Genomic DNA, 19,984 nt, shown 5'->3' with positions numbered 1-19,984 from the left:
ATGTCGATTTAGACTTTGAACCCACTCTTTAATTGTTTAAAAAACAAAATGTCTGAATTGGCAGATAAAGCATTTTATGTGAATAAGAAACTCCTGAAATACTAACTTTGATGAATCTTTCTCGCTTCTCTTTTTAACTGTGAGATGACTTTTCACTTCTAATTCTCTACAACTGGAATTCTTTAGTAAAAGGTATGATTTTAAGATCAATATGTTGTCTCCCCAATCCCAGGACTTTCCTCATCCTCCGTAGCTTCCCCTATTCAGTCTTCACTTAAAACTTAGAACCAAAAAGATAGCATTGTGCCTTACCTTGATCAGAACATTCCATTGCCACACTTTTCCCGGCATGTTCTAAAATTGCTTTGGAGACCCCTGCATGAGAAAAGCAAGATGTTTACACACATGAATAAAAAAAATTACAGGACATCTGGATCAGAATGATTGCCTAATTATCTAAATGCTTTCCCCATCATCAAAGGAACCCTATAACTTGGGTATTTCTGATAACAAAGGAGAAAAACTCATAAAAGAGCTGTTCCCGATTATGAGAAACAATGTCAAAATAATTTTTAAATGATGAATTAATAGCAATAAGCCAAAGTTGTAGAAACCAGTTTGGCTACAGCAACTCCTTCACAGGCTCTACTGTGACTATTACACTAGTCAAAATTCCGTAAGTCAAGTACCTGCTTTGAGATTAAATGTCTTTGATGTTGAATTTACAATCACATCTGCCTCTTCTTTGGTGATATCTCCAGAGGCTACCTGGAAAATGATGGGCCCAATCTTCATTTCATGCACTCCTGAATCAGGGTTAGAAATAGTCCCATATAAACCTGACAAGAAAAAAAAAAATAGACTCAGTAACAAGTCGACAACAGCAAGAATGACTTAGGTCTCATGGTTCTCACCTGTGCCCCTCTCATCTCTCCCTCTCTCTCTCCCTCTCTCTCTCCCTCTCTCTCTCTCTCTCTCTTTCTCTCTCTCTCTCTCTCTCTCTCTCTGTCTCTCTCTCTGTGGTCTCTGGCATTTAACCTGGCCCTGGCCTTGAGCCCCTGATGGTCTGTTTCTGGAAAAGGATTATAAAATATAATACATATCAAACATGGCCTTCTGCTGCTGGCTGAGGTGAATTAGCCCACTTGAGCCTTTCTTTCCCACTGACTACAAGTAAAAACATGGGACAAATACAAAAAGCCACTCTGAGAACTGAGACATGCACAACAGCAGGCAGACTGGGGAAAGGAGTCAAAACTTGAAGGAGGGCTTCCCTGGTGGCGCAGTGGTTGAGAGTCCGCCTGCCGATGCAGGGGACATGGGTTTGTGCCCCGGTCTGGGAAGATCCCACATGCCGCGGAGTGGCTGCACCCGTGAGCCATGGCCGCTGAGCCTGCGCGTCCAGAGCCTGTGCTCCGCAACGGGAGAGGCCACAACAGTGAGAGGCCCGCGTACCGCAAAAAAAAAAAGGAAGGAGCAGCCTGTGCTGCTTCCCATTTTGTTTTGTTTTGAAATTTTTCCTCTTTTCTCTCCCAGCTTTGACCCAAGCATGGCCCTAGTTACAGAACTACACAATGAGAACAGGCAGCAAAACTCTCAGAGAATCTCTGTCTTTGCGGCCAGAGGACTGGGAATATGGGTCCCTGTGAGCTGAAGAGTATGGCAGAGAAGCCTCATTATTTTCCATATTTTTCCTTTTTAAATCCAGGCCCTGTACCAAGGTGCCCCGGTTGCAGAACTCCACAGTGGCACCGCAGGGAGCTAAAACTCTGAAAGACATTCTGTATTTCTGTCCAGAAGAATCAGGAAAAAGGGCCTTGTGGTCTGAAAGGTGTATATGTGGTGTATGGGAAATCCCTGTGTTTTTGTTTATTTGGTCCCCTCCCCTCAACCCTCACCCCCTCTGCTTTGCCCAAGGGCACCCCTGATCACGCAGAATAATGAGGCAACAGAACAGGCAGCTTCAACTCTGAGAGAACCTTGTGCTTCTGGCCAGAAGACCTGGAAAATGGGCTTTTGCAAGTCAGAGAATGTAAGGGGAACGCTGGAGTGGTGACCCCCTGTTCTGTGTAAGACTGGAGTCAACCCTGAGCTCACCCCAGAGCTGTGCACGTGGGGCAGACCCAAGCTGCACAGCAAAGGCCTTGAGAATGGAATTGACCTTGGAACCACTGCCCACACAGGAAGTGAGGCAGAACTTGTAGAATGACATTAACTGATTGGCTACCTGCTCAAACAAACAAACAAAACAAGCACCATTTTCCAGAGGATTTTAACAGGACCCAAGTCTTACAACACGATGTTTAAAATGCCCATTCTATAATCCAAAATTGCTTGTCATACAAAGAACCAGGAAAATGTGACCAATTCTCAAGGATAAAGACACTCAATATAGAAGCTAATCCCAAGATGATTCAGATGTTGGAATGATCAGACAAAGACTTCAAAGCATCTACTATAACTACGCTCCCTGAGGTCGAAGTAAACACACTTGAATGTATGGAAATGATTTGGAATGAATGGAAAAATAGGGGTCTCTGCAGAGAAATATAAACTATAAAATAAGAATCAAATGGACATTTCAGAACTTAAAAATACAATATTTGAAATCGAAAATTCACTGGATTAGCTCAATAGTATAGTAGACAGAGAAAAGAATCAGTGAATTTGGAGGTAGATTAATAAATATTATCCAATCTGAAGAACAAAGAGAAAAAAGACTGGGGAAAAAAAAAAAAAAAAAAAGAACAGACCCTCAGAGACATTATCAGAAGGCTTACCATTCATGTTATTGGAGCACCAGAAGGAGAGGCGAGAGAGACCAGTACAGAAAAACATATCTGAAGAGATGACTGAAAAATCCCCAGATCTGAAGACATACATACTCAGATTTAACAAGCTTCAGCAAACTCCAAATAGGATAAACTCAAATATAAATAGCTTTGACAGAGGAGAAGCATTTGGTTAGTATCATCTCTTTAAATGTGTCTATTTCTGAAAACACTTATCACATCATCCTTAGAAAATAGTAGCCTCATCATCACCACTTAAAGACCCATTGTACAGATTATATAATCTGGCCTGCCTACTCTTTCACCCCAGATCACATAAACATGGCCAGTGTCTTGCATGCTCAGGTGTGTAGAGTATAATTTATTATCTTCTTTATCACAAATTGTTTTTTTCATAAAAATTATCCTATCATTTTTCACTTAACACTGAATACTTATTTAGCAACTAAAAATAATTTCTCTATTTAAAAGCTTTATTGAACCTTGTGTATCTTCAGCCTTGGGAACTTGGTCACTGATGAAATTTCCATTAGCCCTTCTGGCAAATTCATCTGAGAATGCCTAGAAATACAAAGACAGTTTTAATCACTACAATTCTCTGTAGATGAATGAATTGGATTCATCAGACCTTCTGATCCTACATGCACAAATATTTAGGAGAGAACAATTCTCAGAGTATCATGTATTTTCATTATAGATTTTTACGTTATGAAAAATTCATAAATTCTATTTCTGTAAATACAAACTATGAAAACTATCAAAGATGTGAACAAAAATATAACTACAATACTATTTGTAATTGAGAAAAAAATAAACAGTTTAAAAATCCAACAGGGAAATGGTTAAATACATTTTAGTATGTCCATATGTTGGAGTATTTATCAGCCATTAAAAATTATGTTTTCAAAGAATAGTTAATGGAATAGGGAAATGCTTATTTCATACTATTAAATGAAAAAAGAATGATACTAAATTACATTATATAATACCACGTTTAAAAGTCCACATATATAAAAGAAGACTAAGATGAAATACAACTAAAAGAATTTATGCATTTTTTATTGTTTAAAGTTTCTACAATGAACATGTATTACTTTCATAATCAGTAAAAGTAAATACTTTGTTGTTGTTAAAACTACAGTGTTAAGAGAAAGACAATCACAAGGACCCAAACACTTCAGTTTTTAACTTCTTATTTGTACCAGGAGAGAAACAGCTAGGGGAGTAGTGTTTTTGGAGCAAGAGGCTGGAATTCCATTTCTTTGCCTGGTTAGTGACACCCCAAAATCATCACTTTCTTCCTCCTTGTAAACAAGCAAGGAAATTTTGTTGGAAAAAAAAACAAGTAACCTCTTGGCTAAAAGGCTGATACAATAATGGGAGAAGGACCAGGAGAGACTACAGAGCCAGGGTTCTCCAGGCACCAGGCACGTGATCTACAGGTGTAAAGGTGGACAGGTGTAAAGCTGGACTGGTTTGACTCTGGAGAACTAGAGAGGAGCTGCCATTTGGCCACAGCGAACTGTTCAGGCAGAAATCCATGTCCAAGGTGCCAGAACTTTTGAATTTTTAGGTCCCAGTGGACATCTGGAGTTGTATGTGACAAGTTTGGTTCTTAAATGCCAGCAACTGATTCAAATTTTTTAAAAATAGCCCAAATAAAGCACATATAAAGGCTATGTTCCGACCATAGGCTGCTGTGTGCAACCTCTGTTACAGTCTCCACCTATAAATATTTCAATAAGTTTTGCTGATTTTTGTGAAAATATGACCAAAGCTTAACTGTCTTTAAAAGTCTTAAGAGAAAAATTGTCACAGCCACGTATGGAGAATCAGTACTATTTCCGATGGCAATAAAGATGTCTGTATAGACTAATCCCTTCACAAAATACTTGCAGAATTTGAATCTTTAGGAAAGATAACAAAGGCTGACGATGCACAGAAAGAGTGAGATTCGAGGGTTCAGATCCATGTCACAGGACTCACTTCCCTACAATGAACTCAGCCATTCATTCAAAAACTCTCAGCACTTCATGTCTCTAGTTCATTTTATGTGTATAAATCTTAGCTCCCAAAGTACTTATGATTTATAGGAGGGAGAGTACATGCAACATACCCATTCTGTAATCCACATCACTTTGTACAATGCAAGTCATAGGGAGGTTGTTCACAAAGCATTTATTGACTAGAAATGACTGTAGTTATGCAGGCCAACTAAATGGACCACATATTTTGCCCAGGTGGTTTAGCTGTCTGATTAGAATTTAGATTTGTTTGCTTCCAAAGAATTTAAAGGTAGTGTCTAGATCCAGAAAAAAAATTAAGTATGACCTAAAAATTCAGTTAGTCCAATGATCTATGGACATCTCTTGGGTTGCTAGCCTTAATCTGTTTAATTCTTGCATTATCATGGAACTTTTCAAACAATTAATATCATCTACTCTCCTGGACTCTAAGGACTTGCAGGGCAGGAATAATGGCCTCATATTAAATGCCTCTTGTTCCCCCATAATGCTGAGTCCAGAGGCTTACTCACAGCTGGTGTTCAGCAAACGTGAGCTGGTTGATGGACTCTCTGTGATCAAAGATGGTTCTGGTATTTCTGGTCTCAACCGTCTTACTCCTATGGGGATGTGCTGAGCCTTCAGTTGTATCTTATTCTGACATTCTCCTATTTGTAGGACCACAACTGAGCTTTTATATTATGTATTAAAATTTCTATGTTCATATGGAAGGAAATTCTATAGATTAGAAGAGGCTTAAGGGATATGTCAACTCCATTGCACTATTTGGGCCTTATTTGGATTCTGATTGAAACCAACAAGCTATAAAAACAAAATAAAATACTTACGAAACAGTCGGAAATGTGAACACTGACATGATAATCGATGAAATAAAGGAATGACTGCCAATTTCTTTTAGGTGTGAAATAGTATTGTACTTAGATTACTTTTGAAAAAGAATCCTAATGTCTAAAACAAATACTGAATTGTTTATGGGTAAAAGGTATATATGGGATCTGCTTCAAAAACAGTATGGGCGGAAGGGAAATAAATGGAGATAGAGATGAAACATACTGGGCATAGGTTGATAACTATGAAGCTGAACGATGGGTACAAGGGATTTCATTATACTATTTGGTTTACTTTTGCATATGTTTCAAATTTTTCTTAATAAGAAGTCAAATTTTTTTCTATATCCAAAAATGTGCTTGAAATTTGCCGTGCTGCAACTAGTCCACACTACTCTTTTACTTTCCTGTATGAAAATACATGAAAGAAACAACCTATCAGACCAAGAAGATACTTGAACACGTTAGGGCTCAGTTGCCAAAATAACGAGTAATGAGAAAGACTGTACCTGAATATTTCCATGATCACTTGGGTGCAACAGAAAGCAAACCTCTTGTAAAGTTGTGGGTTGATTCCTGCTACTGAATTTGAACACTTCTGAGGTGATTAATTCAGCAAAAATGTTTTTAGGAAACCCCAGATTTCCTGTTCCTATTGCTGGAAATGCAATTGAGTTTAAGGACAAACTCTCAGTGATTTCCAAACATTCTCTGATTATGTTTTCCATGATCTGAAAAGCACAAAGCACATTCTTATACATTTTGCCTGGAAATCAGAGTTCGAACAAAAAGAACAAGAATTTAGCAACTCTGTGATCTCTCTCTACTCCTTTTTCCTTTCAACAAAAGGCAGGTTAAGGGCAGTCAGAAGGGGAAAGGAAAACAGAGGAGTAAAAAAGGAAAAGTAAAGAAGAACGTGTGAGACCCTCCAAAAAGATTCAAACTCACTCAGCAATGAAGGAAAGACGCAAAGCAGCTACTGTTCTGTTCCTTCAGTCTCTTCCACTCTTCATGCCCTCACTTTTCCTTCCTCACTAAAGAGTGCTATCTTCAGTAATTCTTCCCCGAGTCCCAGCAATGGTTGAGAACTGTAATCAATTTCTATTATTAACTGGTCCTTGGGAGAAGTCAGCTACAGCTGAAAGAAATGGCTATGAGAATGTGCTGTTATTACAGAACAGACACAGCCAGGGTTCAAGCTACATTCTACTGAAAGGAGAGTCCAAAGGGCTACTTAATTTCCTGGAGAATTTAAAACCAGGTCCCACCTTGCGTGAAGATGTGCTGTCATTTGTCCAGTCCGGAGCCACCACGTGAAGCACACGGTGGCAGTGCAGATTGCAACCACTGGTTTGGATAACTGTGCCGACCTCAACAGCCACCCCTTGTCCAGCTGTCTTCAGCTCCTCCTGGAGCTTTTGTCCCGCTTTTTCCAAGAGGGCCTTGGAAAGGGGCCCTCTATTGAGCTCAAGATCCGACGAAATGGAGTTGACAACCACATCGGTCTTAAAGACAAAACCAACAATTTGTTTCAAATTGTAAGAAAAAGCATTCATCAAGGATTACTGTATTTGAGCCCCCGGGCTTGGCACAATGGGGGACAACTAAGATGATTAAGTTTTCAGAGATTGAAATACCACCCCAAAAGAGAGTGTTATTAGATACTTATTTAAATAACACTCTAGGACAAAAGAGAGCTGTCAAAGAGCAATACATAAATGGTATGGGATCACCAAAGGAGTCCAGAGGAAGTGCCTTCAGAGGCTAGTAAAGACACTATGAGCGATGTGGTGTCTGAGAAGTGGGAATAGTTGCAGCAGGCAGAGATGGGGAAGTCATTCGGGAGGGGCAGCAGCATGGACAGAAGCATGGCAGGTTGTGAGCGGCAAGGAGATCAGTTTGACCTGATAGAGAGCTTCTGCAGCAAAATGGTGCCAGCCAGTTTAGAAATGTTACTCTGAGCACAGACTACAGAAGGCCTCGAGTGCCAAGCCAACTGGACTTCCCAGCAGCAGTGAAGAGCCATGGGAGCTTTTTCAGCAGGACAGTTAATGTGAGCAGATTGATCAGGCTTGACTAAGACATCAAGAGGAGACAGGAGAGGGACTGTGACCAAGTGATTGTCAAAGCTGCCCCACGTGGGTCACTGAGGAGTAATGCAGAGCAGGTCTTGGCTTCAGAGGGCACACACCTATGGGAGTGAAAGGCACGGAAGGAATGTCTTACTACTCAGTGTTCAAGGTGAATGAGGATTGGAACTCACTCCAATTACTGACCCTTGGCCAAAAGAGATTTTTGTTTATTTGCTTGTTCTTTTCAATGAGAAACAAAATTATTTTTAATATTTTGAAATAGAGCAACGCACATTCCAACCCTAGCTCCATCAGTTGTTAAATGTGGGATTTGGGGCAAATTATTTAACCCCTCTAAATCTCATTCCTTCATCTGTGAAATGAGAATAATAATAATCCTGGAATCTGCCTCATGGCACTGAATAAGAAGATGCATGTCAAGCACTTAGTAGAGTGCCTGGCTCATAGTAAACAGTGTTAGCTATTATTCTTGTAATTATGATTTAAGCTTACTGTAAGTAGAGATCTAATTTTTTACAATCTCTTTCCATATTTTAAACCAAATGAAAAATATTTTAAACCAAGTAACAACTTGAACAAAACAGGAGGATGACCCACAGGATGGGAGAAAATATTTGCAAATCATATATCTGTTAAAGGACCTGTATCCAGAATATATAAAGAACTCTTAAAATTCAATAATAAAAAGGTAACTCAATTTTAAAGTAAGCAAAGGATGTGAATAGACTTTTCTCCAAATAAATATGCAAATGGCCTTCCCTAAGCATCCCTGCCCCAGGACTGCGCATATTCGTCCAGCTCAGAAAGTTAACACCTGGCACAGCAGGGGGCTTCCAGGACTGTTTGGATTAGTTAGAGCCTGTGTTGAAAAGGTTGCTAAGTACCTTTTTAAAGTATTTTTAAATACTTTAAATGCTAAGTATTTTTAAAAAACATGTCACCCCCTGGCAGAGCTATAAGAATTGTCCCCACATAATACCCAGACCTTCCCCAGGTCACTTTCTACCTTCCTCCCTACATTTTCTTAATGGTGTTGGGAGCTGATGGTCCCTCAAACTCAGAACCCTCTGGTTCAGTTCCGCTGATAAGATTACCGTCTTCCGTCCCCGTGTTATGCTCTAATTTTTCTGCATCTGCTATCAGTGAATGTGACAGGAAATTAACCTTAGATTTGCCAAAATATGACAGGTGTAAGAGCACTGAAAAAGCATAGAGGGCCTCGTAAATGTTAGGTATTATTGTGGATTTTCACACTTACTGGAAACTAGTGATCGGAACATGCTATCAGCTCCCCCGGGTAATTGGCCAATCTCAATTAGTGAATGCCTTGGTGAAGTAGCCCAATTTTCTAAGGAAACCTGTTTCAAGGCAGGGATGGAGGGCATGGGATTCTCCCCTTGATCTTAATCTCCCTTGAGCAACAGGCTAACTGGAGTCCCAGCACGCTGGTGGGTGTTCTGAAAACAGGGGCACTCACTGTAGCACTCTGCACATCTCCTTCCACCAACAGGATCCTCAGGCCTTCTGGGGACACCAGACTTGCTCCTTTTCCATGATCTTTTCTCAAGTTGGGCTGGACTGCTGCTGGTAAACTGGGCAGGGAAGTAACATCAGGCAGGGTGTCTTTAAATATAATTTTTGCACTTTCAGCAAAGGCCTCAACAGTCTTCTCAGCTATATCCACAAGGTAAACCTCTTTCAAGCTGCATCCATCCTGTTTACACTGGAACCATTCCTTGATCGCCAAAATAATGGTCTGCACACACTGGGGTAGGGGAAAGCCGAAGGCTCTGGAACTAATAGCAGGGATGGCTATGGATCGGTACTTGTGTTTTACAGCCAAATGGAGACTTTCTTTTACAACAGTCTTTAACTGCCACACACATTTCTGGGCATCATCACTCTTCCACTGGGGCCCTACTGCGTGGATCACGTGGTGGTACGGGAGCTTTCCTGCTTTCGAGATGACGGCACAGGCAGGTAAGATCCTGGCCTGTCTTGTCTTCATTATCCGGTCACAGTCTTCTTGGAGCTCAGGGCCAGCTGCTTTTAAAAGAGCAGCCGCCAAGCCCCCCTTGAGCTTGAGTTCCTCATTGGCCGCATTCACCACCACCTCGACGGGGAACTGGGTCAAGTCTCCTTGCTGCACAATCAGCGAGACTCCAGGGGCTAAATCTGTCTGAAACAAGCACCTCTGCCCACCATCCTTCTGTAGTTCAATAAAACAACCAAATAACCTTCTGACCTCACTTTTATAATACCGTGCTTTATCCTGGAAGAACTGACTGGCTCCTGGCTTATCAATATGGAAGCTTTTAACGCAGACCAAATCCCAGGCTTGCGTGACAATGTTCTTTCCCTCCAGGACTTTGGTCTTTGGGCCAGTTAGTAAAATGCCTTTTCGCTTGTTCTCAGGATTAAAAATTACCTGAACATTCATCTTCTTTATCTTTTGCCACAGTAGCTTTTCTGCCCTTAAGTAATCAATAACTAAGGAAGGCTTTACTTCAATCAATTTCTCTATTTTTGTGTGTTTTTCCAGGAAGTCAAAAAGCAAGTCATAGATTTCATTTACTTCTCTCACACAGCCTGTGATGATGACCTGGGCTGTGGTTGCTGAAGTGACCTCATGGATTATTACAGTCTTTGAGGAGGAATTGTGTTTCTTACGCAAATTGCAAATGAGCCATTTCCATTTCTTACTGTTAAGAACTTCCCTGTCTTCAATGTCAATGCACTTATATTTTAAGGCTCTGACCATTTGCTTTGCAGCTTCTAACAGGACTTCAGAAAAAGCACCAGTTAAGAGAACAGTTGTGCCCTCTAGCTCATAAACTGCAAGAATGTTCTGTGCTATAAAGAGAGACTTAGAGAATTCTGCACAGTCAACCTGTTGCAGAAACTGAAAAACCTCTGGGCGAACCTGAATGTTTCTCTGAGCCATGGTGTATACCTTTTCCTGGATTTCACACTTTACTTTATACACATCTGCAGGGAGTCCTTTGAAGTACATGTGTTGAGAGGCTTCATCATAAAAAATCTCCACCTCTGGGCACTCCGTGTGGAGATACTCCAGTACACCGCTGTGCAACAGAAGTGAATACCTTCCTGGAGAAATGGCCAGTTTTTGCTTCAGACTTTGCTCTTCTCTTCTCATTTCTAGAATGGTGCTTTCTATTAAGTCCTTGATCTGTGGCTCAATGTTCTGTACATCCTCTGATTTCCCCACTAAGGTTGCAATTCCTGTTAGTGCATCAAACTCAATCAAAATCCTATCATCTTCTAAATTGTCTTTTATGATGTCCCATACTTTTGAATCCACTTTAAATGAGGTCACTGTATACTTAGACCGGATACCAGAGAATACTGTAGAAGCATCTTGTTGCCAGGTCTTGATTCTTGGTCTTCCTTGACTGACTAAGGTAGCTGCAGGTCTGATGATCACTTCACTGCCAAGCTGGCACAATGTTAGCTCACAGTGACAATGTCTCATTTCATCATTTATCTTGTCAATCAGGTGATTCTTCTTCTGCAAGAACTTCCATAAGGAAAGATCCAGTGATTCTCTGAATGGCGCTGGAAGCTTGATCAGAGGCTTCTCCTGTCCATACAGGGCTGTGCCCAAAGAAGTATAGTACGGGAACACAGAGAGCGGCATATTATTGAGGTCAAGTTTCTTGGTCATGATGGTATCTAACACTTAAAGGAAAGAAATTAAGTAATCTCAGTGTAATATGTTTCAGATGAAAAAACAAGCAAACAAGCTTTCCTATTCTAGAGAAAAAAAAATCCTAATGTTTGTAGAACTTTGATGTTACATGCTATTAAAAAGCAGCACTACTCCCAGAGTGCTCAAATATAAACTGATACGTATTAACACTGCACAGGGATTCCTTATTTCATGGAATAATTACTTTCCAGCCAAGAACACGCTATGTTGAAATTCTGTTAAATAAATTCTAATTTTCTGTTTTTCTGATAACACTGATATATCACCACCAGGTTAAGAAAGACAGAAGAGGGACTTCTCTGGTGGCGCAGTGGTTGAGAATCCGCCTGCCAATGCAGGGGACACGGGTTTGAGCCCCGGTCCGGGAAGATCCCACAGGCAGCAGAGCAACTAAGCCCGTGCGCTACAACTACTGAGCCTGCGCTCTAGAGCCCGCAAGCCACACTACTGATCCCTTGTGCAACAACTACTGAAGCCCACGCACCTAGAGCCCACGCTCCACGACAAGAGAAGCCACCGCAATGAGAAGACTGCGCACGGCAACGAAGAGTAGCCCCTGCTCGCTGCAACTAGAGAAAGCCCATGTGCAGCAACAAAGACCTGATGCAGCCAAAAATAAATAAATAAATAAATTTATTTAGACATTTCTCCAAAGAAGATATACAAATTGCCAACAAACGCATGAAAGAATGCTCAACATCATTAATCATTAGAGAAATGCAAATCAAAACTACAATGAGGTATCATCTCACACCGGTCAGAATGGCCATCATCAAAAAATCTACAAACAGTAAATGCTGGAGAGGGTGTGGAGAAAAGGGAACACTCTTGCACTGCTGGTGGGAATGTGAACTGGTACAGCCACTATGGAGAACAGTATGGAGGTTCCTTAAGAAACTACAAATAGAACTACCATATGACCCACCAATCCCACTACTGGGCATATACCCTGAGAAAACGATGATTCAAAAAGAGTCATGTACCAAAATGTTCATTGCAGCTCTATTTACAATAGCCCGGAGATGGAAACAACCTAAGTGCCCATCATCGGATGAATGGATAAAGAAGATGTGGCACATATATACAATGGAATATTACTCAGCCATAAAAAGAAACGAAACTGAGTTATTTGTAGTGAGGTGGATGGACCCAGAGTCTGTCATACAGAGTGAAGTAAGTCAGAAAGAGAAAGACAAATACCGTATGTTAACACATATATATGGAATCTAAGAAAAAAAAATGTCATGAAGAACCTAGGGGTAAGACGAGAATAAAGACACAGGCCTACTAGAGAACGGACTTGAGGATATGGGGAGGGGGAAGGGTAAACTGTGACAAAGTGAGAGAGTGGCATGGACATATATACACTACCAAACGTAAAACAGATAGCTAGTGGGAAGCAGCCGCATAGCACAGGGAGATCAGCTCGGTGCTTTGTGACCACCTAGAGGGGTGGGATAGGGAGGGTCGGGGGGAGGGAGACGCAAGAGGGAAGAGATATGGGGACATATGTATATGTATAGCTGATTCACTTTGTTATAAAGCAGAAACTAACACATCACTGTAAAGCAATTATACTCCAATAAAGATGTTAAAAATAAATAAATAAATAAGTAAAATAAAAAATAAAAAAATAGTGGTGAAATGCAAAAAACAAAAAAAAAAAAAAAGAGAGAGAGAGAAGAGTTTGGTCACCAGCAAGGGGATAATGTTTGCTCCAGTGTGAAGAATACTTTCCAGCTCAAAGCAAAGCTAATCTAAGAATCATGTTATTTATTTCTTCTTGTACAGTTGCACAGTTTTAGATTTCATAGATGACTTAGATTCTGTTAATACTTCTGAGAGGAGGAGCATAATAATAATTATAACAGCTTACTACGTGTCAGACAATATTCTAAGTGGTTTACATATATTTAATGCTCACAACAAACCTCTGAGGTAGAGACACGATTATTATCATCCCTTTTTACAATTGATAGAACTGAAGCTAGGAAATGTTAGGTAACTCGAATAGGGTCACACAGACTGTAAAGATCTGAGCTAAGATTCAAGCCAGTGTCTGTCTAACCCCAAAGCCCATGCTCTTGCCCCTGTTCCAAGGGTTCCAAACAAAGAGCATCCTCACAGTCATCAGAGAGCCCAGCCCCAGAGACTCTGATTCAATAAGTCCTGTACATCCCTTGTCCCTGCTCTAATCCCCTTTCTGCCACATTTACTATGACAGTCCCTGTGTGTGTGTAGGGGTACTCTTCTCCCCCAAACCCCTCCTCACTTTGTGTTAGTTATTAGACAGCTACAAGGGGTCTAAGCAGGAAGGGAATTAGAATGAACTCCAGTAACAACTTGGATTAAAACAGCATCTTGTGAAAAGATGTTAAAAATAACTTCACCTTGTGCACGATTGGCTCCTAGGCCTGGAGCCAGACCTAATGAAAAAAAAGTGGCCTTCAGAGGCCCAGACTCATGGCTTCAACTTCCCACCATGGCCTGGAACAGATTCTGAGTACCAGTGAGTACCACCATGTGCCAAGCACTCTGCAGGTACAATTTAATTTGATCCTCACAACATTCCTCTGAGGTAAGTAGTAATGTGAGCCCTCTATTACAGACGGAAAACAGAGGCTTTGGTGGGTTAAAGTAACTTCCCCAAGATCACAAAGCTAGTAAGCACCAAAGCCAGGCATTTGGACTCAGGTCTGTCTGACCCAAGAACCATCACAGATATCACCTTAAAGTGGCTAAAGCTCTCCATCCTGTTTTCCTCCTCTGTTAAAAAAAAAAAAAAAAAAAAACTATATAACTGTGCAGGTTCTTAGGAGGATTCAGTGATGAGATACCATGGCAGAAAACACAGCAAAAGATCTCATGTAGGGACTTCCCTGGTGGTCTAGTGGATAGGACACTGCACTCCCAATGCTCCCTGGTCAGGGAACTAGATCCCACATGCGTGCCGCAACTAAGAGTTCGCATGCCGCTACTCAAGATCCCGAATGACGCAACTAAGACCCAGCACAGCCAAATAAATAAATAAATAAAATATTTTTTTTAAAAAAAGTTCTCATGTACAACAAGCATTCGCTAAGAGTTCCCTTCCTTAAGATTTTGTGAATTGGATTCTGTGAAGTTGAACAAAATAATTTCAGAGTAAACTGCCTAACTTATTCCTCTCAAATGATCTATATAAAGTACAATATTGCTAAATAAATTCTGTTTTTAATTCAGCTTTATCTACAGTTTGCCTCATTATTAACTCATTGTAAGTGGTGAAATATCCTACAAGAAAAATTAATGTTATAGATGTACAGGAGATTGGGGGAAAGTGGAGAAGTTAAGAGCACAGATTATGGGGCCAGACTACCCAGGTTCAAATCCTGGCTCTGTCACTTACTAGCTGTGTAACCTTGGTCAAGTTATTGGCCCTTCCGGTGCCTCAGTTTCTTCATTTGTAAAACAGGGATTACAATAATAGCAACGCCCATAAAGCAGTGTCTGAGAATGCACTTGGTAGCACCCTGCAGAGCTGTGCAAGTGTAAGTCATATTCATAAGAAGACACAGCCAGAGAGAGAAAGGGAAAATCAGACACAGTGTATCTCAGACACAGAGAACAGGGAATGAGTGAGTTTTGAGGAGAAGGTGTGGTCAACATAGTCAGATGGTGCAAAGAGGTCAGGGCAAAGAGCAACTTTTTGAGAGTGCCCTACGAGTGTGGCTCTAGCATAAAATAAACCTGAATAAAATAGCTCCTATCATTATTCATACACATGTAACACAGACATTCTGAGGACACACCCAACTGCCCCATGCCCTCAAGATGATCGAAAGCCCCATAGTTGTCAACTCCCATCATAAGCTGGGAGGTTAACTTCTAGAGTAACAGTTCTATGTAGCTCTCCCCCTGGGCCCAAGGTAAATTTCCCTGAGAGAGATTTAAAGAACACGCAACAGAAGCTCATCTTTCATCCCTCTGCCCAAGGAACGCTAGGTCTCTCATTCCATTTTAATCCAAACCATACCTTCACCACAATTTCCCCAACTCATAACAGCTGAAAGGAGGTTCCTCCAAGTACCCCTATGAAACAGTTTACTTTAAGTGAGTGGCATTCCACATGATCCTATCTCATCCTCCCTCAGTTGATCCCAAGCACAACGTTCCTTCTTTCCCTAAGAAGTCCGGCTCCCTAATTCCTACTCCTCAGCCCTGACCTCTGAACATCAGTGGAATCTCCAAGCTGACCTTGCACATGCCTCAGAGAACTGGCAATCTATGTCTACGAATCCCTCAGAAACATTTCCCTAAGGTTCAGCTGGGCAAGGTTTTCACAGGGTCATTGCAAAGAACAATCCAGCAGGCATCCACTGATCATGTGAAACCACCCCTATTAATTTCTGAATGATGACACTGACAAGTGAAGCAGGAAGTGAAGATACTTTATAGGAACTGTGTGTTTCTGAGTATTTCTTTACCTAATCTTGTTGAAGTTAACTTGAGAACTTCTACCAAATGTATAGCTAAAACAGAGATCACCTCTTTAAATACGGTATCTCAAAGACTCTAAGAATTATATATTTTTCAGTCTGTCACAAGTACAGACCCATGAGAGAATCTCCTCATATCTTTCAAAAACTTGACATTACTTCTCTAAAGTTTTGAATCACTGGATTCACTTAGCATGATATACCAGACGTACGGGATTGCTACTTGGATTTCCAAAAATATATATGGAGGGACTTCCCTGGTGATCCAGTGGTTAAGAATCTGCCTTCCAGTGCAGGGGACATGGGTTCGATCCCTGGTCGGGGAACTAAGATCCCACATGCCACAGGGCAACTAAGCCCACGTGCTGCAACTACTGAGCACACGAGCCACAACTAGAGAGCCCACACACTCTGAAGCCCACTCGCCACAACTAGAGAGAAGCCCACACGCCTCAACTACTGAGCCAGCGCACCACAACAAAGGTCCCGTGTGCCGCAACTAAGACCCGACACAGCCCAAAATAAAATAAATGAATAAATAAATTTTAAAAACAAAAAAAACAAAAATATATACAGATAAAAATAAAATACATCAGAATTCAACTGTTAACTGTTAAGATCTATTAAAATGGTTTTAATTATGCTAGGTAAGGTTTACAAAATTAGGCTAATAGGTATTACCTTTTCTGTCGAAAAATTCAATCAGTGCTGAACTCTCGTCAGGAAAACATTCAATGCTGGCCACTCTTCCCCCTCCGTTACGAGGATTTTCAAATAAACATTTCAAATCATGGTCATCAACACCAGGTGGCAGGTTTTCAACTCGGACTGTTTTTGTCACTTCCAGAAGTCTTGCAGAAAGCTGAAGTTCTTTCACTGAATGGTGCTTGACACATTCATCAACAAATTTCAGGGCATCTACAAACCATAATCAATTAATCAATCAATCAAAAATTATGATTATATCTTTATATTATATAGAAGAAACTGAATATTAATTGAGATAAAGGAGGGAGGCTAAGCACTCAATTTTTAAATGCAAGATTTTAATTCCCACATGAGAATCTACATGCCTAAAGCTTCCAGTCTCTGAACAGCAATGCACATAGGAACGTATTACCTGGACTGCTGACACTGAGTCGTGTGCCTGCCTCTAGTCACAGCCCCTTCCACCCCTCCTTGACATCACCACCTGAATGCACTCTCTACAATACAAATCTCCTCATTTCACTCCTTCCTCGGCTCCCCATTACCTGCAGGCATGAGTTCAAGCTCCTTGGCTAGGCTTACAATGCCCTTGGCTATCTGACTTCAAACTAATTTCTAAATGTCACCTCTTGTTATTACCGACCATTCATTTTATTTTCCACACTGCCACAAAACCCAGTGATTATTTTGAAAACTACATTCTCTTTTGCCTTTGTATATACAATTTCCTCTGTCTAAAGCGCCCTTCTCCAATTTTTTTACCCTGGTCCTGTTCCTCCTTCCAGACTCAGCCCAATTATCTCTTTCAAATTAATAAATATTGACGGTGAGCCCATGATGTAACAGGCTCTGGGCTAGGATCCGGGGATAGAGGGGATGGATATAACAGCTCCTTGAAAGTTCACCATCCAGGAGGGAGGAAGTCTTGAAAGCAAACAAATGGCCTATTTGGGGATCAAATGAGGTGGGAAGATTAATACTGGGAAACAGACAAGGATTCCCAGAGTAAGTAGTCACTGATCTGAGTTTTGAAGGATGAAGAAGAGTTTACCGGGTATTTAAGGGGAGGAAACATTTCAGGCAGAGGGACCAGCAGGGGTGTGTAGCAACACAGCACATCTGAGACCTGATAGCCTGGTACTGCTGGAGTATAAACTTCAAAGAAAAACCAAGCCACCATTCTTGTGTCCTCTTTCCTCCCATTCCCCACAGCCTGCTGTTCACAGATGAGGGAAGCAGCTTCTCCTCTTGCATCTTCATTGTTCACTTATGAATGGATTTCCTCCCTGCTCCACACAAGTTCCTCAAGAGCAGGAACCAAAAAATTCATCTATGTACCTACAGCAAGACAAGTACCTGGCACGTAGTAGGTATCAAGATTTTTGATCAATGAACAAAAGCAAGTCAACTTAGTTTTACCTTTATAAGAAATAATCATAAATTTGAAGTAATAATAGCTCCCTTTATTGAGTCCTTATCATGTCTCAGGTACTATGTTAAGAGCTTTTCAAACACCATCTTATTTGATCCTCACAGAAACTGTATTAGGTAAGTATTATTGTCCCCATTTTATAGATGAGGAAAGTAAAGCACACAGAGGGTAGTAACGTGGTCAACCTCAGATAATTAGTTAAATGGTGGAACTAGAATTTTGACCTCATGACCTGTGCTGGTTGATTAAGATCAACCATTCCACTGCCATGGCCGTGGAATAGTGAGGGCTTGGAATTGGAAAATTTCCTTGACTTCCAGAGATGGCTCTTCCAATCTCAGAAACTGTCCACAGACTCCTCACACAGACCTTAAAAAGCACTCACTTTCTGCATCACATGCACTTACTCATCCCTGCATATGTGACAACCATGAAAGTATTTCCGTAAAATGTTACAAAAAACCCAAACGAACTTTTTAGCCAACCTCACTAAGGAAATATATGGTAAAGGGGTAAGAGAACAAGCTCTATAGAGGTGGGCTGCTTCAGTTCAAATCCAGTTCTTCCAGTTATTAGCATCTCTGTCTCTGATTATCATCTCTGTGTCTCTGTCTCCTCAACTGTAAGATGAGAAATAATAATAATCTCAAAAGGTTGTTGAAAGGAACAAATAAATTAATACATGGAACAAACTTAGCATAGTACCTGACTTATAGTAACACTATATGAGTATTTGCTGTTATTATTACTCTCCAATAAGTCCAGTTTAGTAACACAGATCAATATTTACTCCTCCCAATGAGATAACACATGGGAAAACATTGAGTCCTTTGCTTGGAATCTCTTTAATAACCTGACTTTAGATTTCTGTTTCGGTGTGTTATTTCTGTCTTTCTGTCTGTCTGTCTCTCTCTCTCACACACACACAAACTCATGCAATAAAGTTTGACTTATTAAACATATCAGAGGGACTTCCCTGGTGGTGCAGTGGTTAAGAGTCTGCCTGCCAATGCAGGGGACACGGGTTCGAGCCCTGGTCCGGGAAGATCCCACATGCGGCGGAGCAACTAAGCCCGTACACCACAACTACTGAACCTGCACTCTAGAGACTGCAAGCCACAACTACCGAGCCCTGTGCCACAACTACTGAAGCCTGCGCGCCTAGAGCCCATGCTCTGCAACAAGAGAAGCCACCACAATGAGAAGACCGCGCACAGCAACAAAGAGTAGCCCCCGCTCGCCGCAGCTAGAGAAATCCTGCGCACAGCAACAAAGACCCAACGCAGCCGAATATAAATAAATAAAATGAATAAACTTATTTAAAAAAATCAGAATTTGGTTTCAGAACGAATTTGCTTCTCTTTCAAAATAAGAAAGCATCTGTATTAACTTGGAGTCCTCTCTTACTAGCTATTAGAAAGAGTGAAGCTTTCAGAAACGTTCCATAATCTAGGTGTCCCAAATCCCAAAGTGTAGTGCAAGGTAGGCTGACAAATGGAGCATCCTGTGATCTTACCAGTATATTTTTGAAAGGTAACTACAGCAACATTAAAATCTTGTATTAATTCCACTTCAAAGTCATCATTGGTCAGGCCACTTATGTTCTCCACTAAGAAGATTAGCATCATATCAGTCACATTTGCCTTCAGATTTTCAAATGCAACCAAAGAGGAAATATTTTCACATTCTTTGGGGGCGTCTTCCTTTTTTTCTGATCTTCTGTTGAGAGAGATATTTGCATCTAGTTCTTCTGATGCATCTGATTTTAGGGAGACAAAAAGGGTACAAGATGTTATATTTATCTACTGTGTTCTTAGCAAAGTAAATTATCATAAGCTAATTACACTGCCCTGTTCCCTTCCTGGTCTCTTGGCTAACTCAAATAAAACATATCTTAGGG

The 19,984-nt window shown here is 40.8% G+C and overlaps 2 protein-coding genes across 4 annotated transcripts in view; one reads left to right on the top strand and one right to left on the bottom strand.

Moving 5' to 3' along the window:
* The window catches only part of HSPBAP1 (HSPB1 associated protein 1), an 88,231-nt gene extending 76,398 nt beyond the window's left edge, over positions 1-11,833 (top strand). The window contains exon 10 of the transcript XR_003432801.1: positions 11,739-11,833. The gene's annotated coding sequence lies outside the window, so the exon portion shown is untranslated. The remainder of the gene's footprint in view (positions 1-11,738) is intronic.
* The window catches only part of PARP14 (poly(ADP-ribose) polymerase family member 14), a 46,152-nt gene that overhangs the window by 16,980 nt on the left and 9,188 nt on the right, over positions 1-19,984 (bottom strand). For all 3 annotated transcript variants that reach the window (XR_003432800.1, XM_027106421.1, XM_027106432.1), the window contains exons 4-11: positions 19,601-19,843; positions 16,626-16,862; positions 9,214-11,435; positions 6,912-7,148; positions 6,153-6,374; positions 3,275-3,353; positions 690-839; positions 313-375 (exon numbers count right to left, since the gene is read on the bottom strand). Coding sequence is in view for 2 of the 3 variants with exons in the window: in XM_027106421.1 (XP_026962222.1) it covers positions 313-375; positions 690-839; positions 3,275-3,353; positions 6,153-6,374; positions 6,912-7,148; positions 9,214-11,435; positions 16,626-16,862; positions 19,601-19,843 (3,453 nt within the window). In the remaining variant the exon portion in view is untranslated. The remainder of the gene's footprint in view (positions 1-312; positions 376-689; positions 840-3,274; positions 3,354-6,152; positions 6,375-6,911; positions 7,149-9,213; positions 11,436-16,625; positions 16,863-19,600; positions 19,844-19,984) is intronic.

Source organism: Aethalodelphis obliquidens, unplaced genomic scaffold (genome assembly GCF_003676395.1).
Source record: "Aethalodelphis obliquidens isolate GAN/ISIS:26980383/991018 unplaced genomic scaffold, ASM367639v1 scaffold1, whole genome shotgun sequence".
Taxonomy (NCBI): Eukaryota; Metazoa; Chordata; class Mammalia; order Artiodactyla; family Delphinidae; genus Aethalodelphis; species Aethalodelphis obliquidens.
The sequence above is the reverse complement of the archived record's forward strand: the minus strand, read 5'-3'. Positions and strand labels throughout refer to the sequence as shown.